Here is a 5178-nt window from a genome sequence, read left to right on the forward strand (position 1 = left end):
AAAAAAAAAAAAAAAAAGCAATTTTGAGGATTACTTGCGATATCATCATCACTTCTCCAGGTTCCCGCGAGACGAAGCCCTAACTTCCCATTCTCTGTGTGTTTCACTTTCTTGCTCCATTTTCTTTGACATAATCAAGAGCGGGAAAGCAAATGTCACGCCGTGAAGCTCGGGAATCCGACTCCAAGCGCTACCGTTCCAGATTCGATAAAGAACCCAGGTACCCTCCTCATACCCTTTTCCGATTGCATCCCCTCCTCCTCATCTATAAGAATTTGTTCGGTTTAAATGGATTGTCGTTGTGTCTGCTTCAGTTCGGATTCTGGAATTTCCATGATTTTCCCCCAATATGCTTGAGTGACGTCGCGTGTGGTTTAGTTTGTTTGATGGTATCTTGATGGGAAGGAACACTGTGCATTTGGCGTTCTTATTCATATTCGATTATGGCTCTTTCATTTTTGTTTGGAACGTAAATTTGTTCAATTTGATTTGTCTATTGTTACAGTGTCGATTGATATGATATGTTTAAATGGGTCTCGGGGAATTGGGTTTTATGGAGCTCTTGTGTATGATAGGATGAACTAGTTCATTAATTTTGGAGATCTTTTTTTTTGGAAGATGGAATAGAAATCAACTCATTCCCTCCTTATGTTGGTTGTACCGTCTTTAAGCCTTGCTCCGCTATTTTCTCACTAATGACGTGAGAGGTGGTTTTATTTGTTTAACGAAGTTTGTAAATTTGAGCTGTAAATAGTATCAGTTCAGTATCTCTTTTGTATGGAAGGACGAACTAGTTCATTTATTCTTGAGTTTTTTTTTTCTTTTCTTTTTTATGATTGAGAATTATAATCTACAAGTTCTCATCTTATTTCTTTTTTTTATGCTCCATTGTTTTTCACTCTAATGATGTGAGGTTATTCATAAACAAAACTGTAAAAGTGAGATTGGAAATTGTATTTTGAAAGATTAATGTTTGTTCTTAGATAGGAAGCATGGACACATGTTTGACATGGATATGTATTGACATGTGATGGACATTTATCCGACACACCAAATTGTAGAGTGTGTGTATATATATATCTATATATATTATTGTCAACTGACCTGGCCTTTTGTGTTCTTGATGAAACATATTTTTGTTTTTTTGAATGTCAACTTCGTGTTTTTATCTAGTTTGAAATATTAAATATACCAATATGTACACATCTTCTATAAGAAAAAATGTGATGCGCCCATGTCATATCGTATAGAAATTAATGTGTTGCTGTGTTCGTATCATCTCTTTTGTTGTATCTATGCCCCTTTGTCTGCATTTGTGCTTGTGAAGTTCATAGGTGTGAATGGGTAAGTATCTACATTGGTGGTCACTGGTGAAAGCTCCTTATATATTGTTTTTTTATATTACCTTGTTTATTTCCATGTTATGTGCTCGAGTGCTCCCATGTCTTTTGAAGTGCTTGGACTCTGAAGTGTATGCTAATGTGTAGTCGAAGTGGTTGATGGTTGAATGTTGATTGTTGGATGCTTAATGTTGAATGTATGAGTGAAAATTGTAGTTTGCCAATCAATTTAGAACACACATTTCTTTTATAGTTTCTTTTAGTTGATTGAATGAGCATTCAGTGGAGAGGACCTGCGTATTCTTAGAAAAAGGTTGCTTGCATATATGTATATTTCTAGCTCCAAGCTACCAAGAACATATATTTTGATTGTTACCAAAGAAATGATCGGACAATTGCTTTGGCAATGCTCAGTCTCGTAGTTGCTTATGTGTATTAGTTCTAGTTTCAAATTAATTCATGGTTTTTTATGGCTAGTTGGTAGTATGTCGTTGTTATCAGCCCTGCATCATGCCAATTAAATTTCCCCAGTTCCAAAATGGCCAAAACAAATATTTCCAAGTCAAAAGTGAGGACTCTGAAGCTCCTCTTTTTTTTCTTTTTTTCCTTTTTTTTTTTTGCTTCATATTTAATTCAAAATAATACTGCAGATTGAATAAGGGAAACCCTAGTTCAATAAGAATAGGACGGAAGTTAATGCATGTAAGTACCATCTGATACTTAATCATGGAACTCTAATATGACTTAAATACGTTATTTGTTGTTACTAGTCCAAAGAGGTCAAGGAGGGACAGGAAGCCATTAGAGGAGAAGTTATCTAGAAACTCTAGTTCTCATGTTGAAGATAATAAAGATCGGGATCAGAAACATGAGCTGCGACATGAGGGACAAGATGCGACACCCCATGAGTCTTCATTAGCACTTGATTCTCATCCAGAAGGTGGGGTTAGCAAAGGAGCAAACAGGAACAGTGATGAGAGAGAGGGAGGGACCAAACGTTCATTGAATCCCACTGAAGTACCACGATCACGATCTTATTTTCAGGTTTGTGCTACATTAATTTTGATAATTTCTTTCTTATTTAGTTTTAAAAATAAAATTAGCATGATTCTAATTTGGCTTCAGTCAATGTTGTTTTGAAGTGAAATAAGGGATTTTTTAGAAGAGATTGTTTAAGGTAGACACCCCCCAGAGCATTTTCTTCCTTAATGAAATAAAGCCTAAGGCATGCACTTTGATGTGGGTCGCCTCAGTAAGGTGCAAGGCGAGATACTTCAGCGACACTCTTCACACTTTTTAAAACTATGTTGTAGCATGTTTTTATGGCTTATGAAGGATGTTTGTCGGGTCAAACAAATATTAATATATTCTTTTGCTACCTTATATTTAGATAGCTGTGGAATTTCCTCATCCATATCAATAACATTAAATAGCTTAGCAAGTAATAATACTCTATTTCTCTCTCCTCCCTTCTCCTGCCTTTTCTATTCTTTGTTGCAATTTAGATTACCCAACATTTTTGCCGGGCTGATGTAATTGGAATCTTGTTCAGCCCTGTGCCTTCAAGTGCATCCGTGTATATAACTTCTTAGGCTTGCCTGTGCATGTCTTATAACAGCACGACAAACGTGGTAGTGCCGGGCAAGTTGGTCGAAGCTTTGGTCGAAGTTCATCTAGTGGTGGGTTTCTTTACTCCCTTTTAAGCCCAAATTTCAACTTATTTTGAGTTCTTTTCCTTATTTTTTCTCTTGTGCAACGGTTGTGTTTATATTATAACACTGTTTTAGTATATTCCTCAGAACATTACTAATCATAGCAATTAAGCATGTTTTATTATTCTTATTATATCGACCCTCTTAAATAGATACCGTTGTTTTTGTAGTAAATGCATTTACCCTTTTGTTCCCTCGCACTCATGGATCAGTGGTAATATAGGCATTGGCATGTCAACACAATTCTAGTGTCAAATTTAAATTTAGGGAGAGAAACTAGTGCAGTTTTGATATGGTGTTCTTTTGCCTTTCATCTTAAATGGAGGATGCGTTCTTATTTTTTCACTGTTGCCCAAATGTTATATATACAATCTTTTAGAGGTCACGTTTCTTTTTTCTAGACTTATATAACAACAGTGTCTTGCATGGGAAAATTAACATCTCTTCAACCTTTTTATTCTTGCTTCTCCTCTCATGATTTAGCAACTTTTTTTTCCTTTTTAGGGCGGGGTTGGTGGAAGGATTCAAAGGAACAGGATAAGAATAGTGACAGGGCATCTGGAAAGACAGCAACTTACAATTCACAGCGAAGAGATGAGATACCACAAACCGTGAAAGAGGATAATCACACAAGGACTCGTGACGGGTCCTCAAAACTGGAGGTTGATTCATCAGCTCCTGCTCGGAAAAGGCCTGCATTTAGGGAGAAGAAGATTACACCCGACAATGAAAATTTTGAGAAAGCAGGTATGGCATCAGAGAGTAAGAAACCGAGTGATCCACACCAGCCTCAGGATGGAAGAGAGCGGAGAGAAGAAAGAGGCCGTGACACCCGTTACTCCGATAAACTTAGTAAGCACGTTACTGGAGATATGGCTTCCAAAAGGGATGAGATGAAGAGAGGAGGGTACTCGGTGAGAGAAAGGTATGGCAATGGAGGTGGTGGTGGGAATTACAGGGGAAGAGACAGATTTGGTGGGAGGCAAGGATATCCAGCCAGTGGTGGTACCCGTGTAGAGAAATGGAAGCACGATCTGTTTCACGAGGCTAACCGGAGTCCAACCCCGAAGAACGAAGAGGACCAAATCGCCAAGGTTGAAGCTCTTCTTGCTTCATAGGATATGGACTAATTAGATGCCATCTGATTTTGTTGAGTCTTTAGTGAATATGGTTATTGAAGCATTTGAAATGATGTAGCTTGTGTTCTTCTAAAACATCCTCTCCTGTTTGTTCTACTGCTTCTTCTTGTTTGTCACAACTCAATGTAATTGAATTGCCTGATTCTGTTCGACCCAAACTACTGCATTTCATAAGAACCTATCTCATTCGAGGTTCGGTTGTCGATCTCGAAACTCAATATTATGTGGTAAATCGATCTTGTTTCCATTCTGCAGGTGAAAAAACTAGACTGGAAAGCTGTAGTAGGCATTGATAATAACATGCGAATTGGAGCGCTGATAAGTTACGGTGGCTTGTTTTGAGAACGTTTCGGTCAAATATTGTAGGGTCAGACGATTGTCTTGTAAACCTACTCAGGTACCGAAAAACACTCTCCATACGTGTCACAATTACAAAAACTCTAGAGAATTATTGAATAATTTAGAGACATTATTGGAGAAAGTTGTTGGTACATTGAATCAAAGTCATATTTGGTAATGTTAAATAAGTTGTCCTCGATCTATGAATGTCAAACAAGATGGGTATGAACATGGATGAAACTCATTGATTGGCGGCTTCAATCTGCTATAAATAAAGCCATGGAAAAGCAAATGAAACTCGTAAAAGAGAGAAATGGAGACGAAAAGGGTGGTGGGTTTTGTGGCAATGGTGGTTTTGGTGGTGGTTATAGCTCAATCCGCCACCGTGGGCGCCGCCGGGGATGAGGCGATTCAGCTGTCGTCATCAACTCCGATTACCTGTCCTGCTACGTTTGTGCCATGTAAAACTGACTCCATCTGCTCTCCATGCTTCTGTGTTAATGGCTCCTGCGTTGAAAACAGAGGAACATGAACAATCAAACATGTTCCCATGGATGGATGATGATCTCTTCAGCTATGGAGTTTTTTTTTTTTTTTTTTTTTTTTTTTTTTTTTTTTTTTTTTTTTTTTTTTTTTTTTTTTTTTTTT

The 5178-nt window shown here is 37.6% G+C and overlaps 1 protein-coding gene across 3 annotated transcripts; it reads left to right on the top strand.

The window, feature by feature from the left end:
* Window positions 1-20: 20 nt before the first annotated feature.
* On the top strand, window positions 21-4694 carry LOC111447638 (pre-mRNA-splicing factor CWC25-like). Of its 3 annotated transcripts, none has more exons than XM_023086903.1 (5): window positions 21-220; window positions 2111-2384; window positions 2959-3019; window positions 3557-4171; window positions 4447-4694. In XM_023086903.1, exons 1-4 carry the CDS (start codon window positions 153-155, stop codon window positions 4168-4170), a joined length of 1017 nt encoding a protein of 338 aa, XP_022942671.1. In that variant the 5' UTR covers window positions 21-152; the 3' UTR covers window position 4171; window positions 4447-4694. The 3 variants fall into 3 exon arrangements, with proteins under 3 accessions (XP_022942671.1, XP_022942672.1, XP_022942670.1); XM_023086904.1 differs by lacking the exon at window positions 4447-4694 and having other exon boundaries at window positions 3557-3955; window positions 3992-4409; XM_023086902.1 differs by lacking the exon at window positions 4447-4694 and having other exon boundaries at window positions 3557-4409.
* Window positions 4695-5178: the final 484 nt, after the last annotated feature.

Source organism: Cucurbita moschata, unplaced genomic scaffold, assembly GCF_002738365.1.
Source record: "Cucurbita moschata cultivar Rifu unplaced genomic scaffold, Cmos_1.0 Cmo_Scf00009, whole genome shotgun sequence".
NCBI lineage: Eukaryota > Viridiplantae > Streptophyta > Magnoliopsida > Cucurbitales > Cucurbitaceae > Cucurbita > Cucurbita moschata.

Coding starts and splice junctions, on each gene's coding strand:
- LOC111447638 (XM_023086903.1), top strand. CDS start 153: ATGTCACGCCGTGAAGCTCGGGAATCCGACTCCAAGCGCTACCGTTCC. Junction 2,385..2,958: donor GATCACGATCTTATTTTCAG/GTTTGTGCTACA, acceptor GTCTTATAACAG/CACGACAAACGTGGTAGTGC. Junction 3,020..3,556: donor TGGTCGAAGTTCATCTAGTG/GTGGGTTTCTTT, acceptor TTTCCTTTTTAG/GGCGGGGTTGGTGGAAGGAT.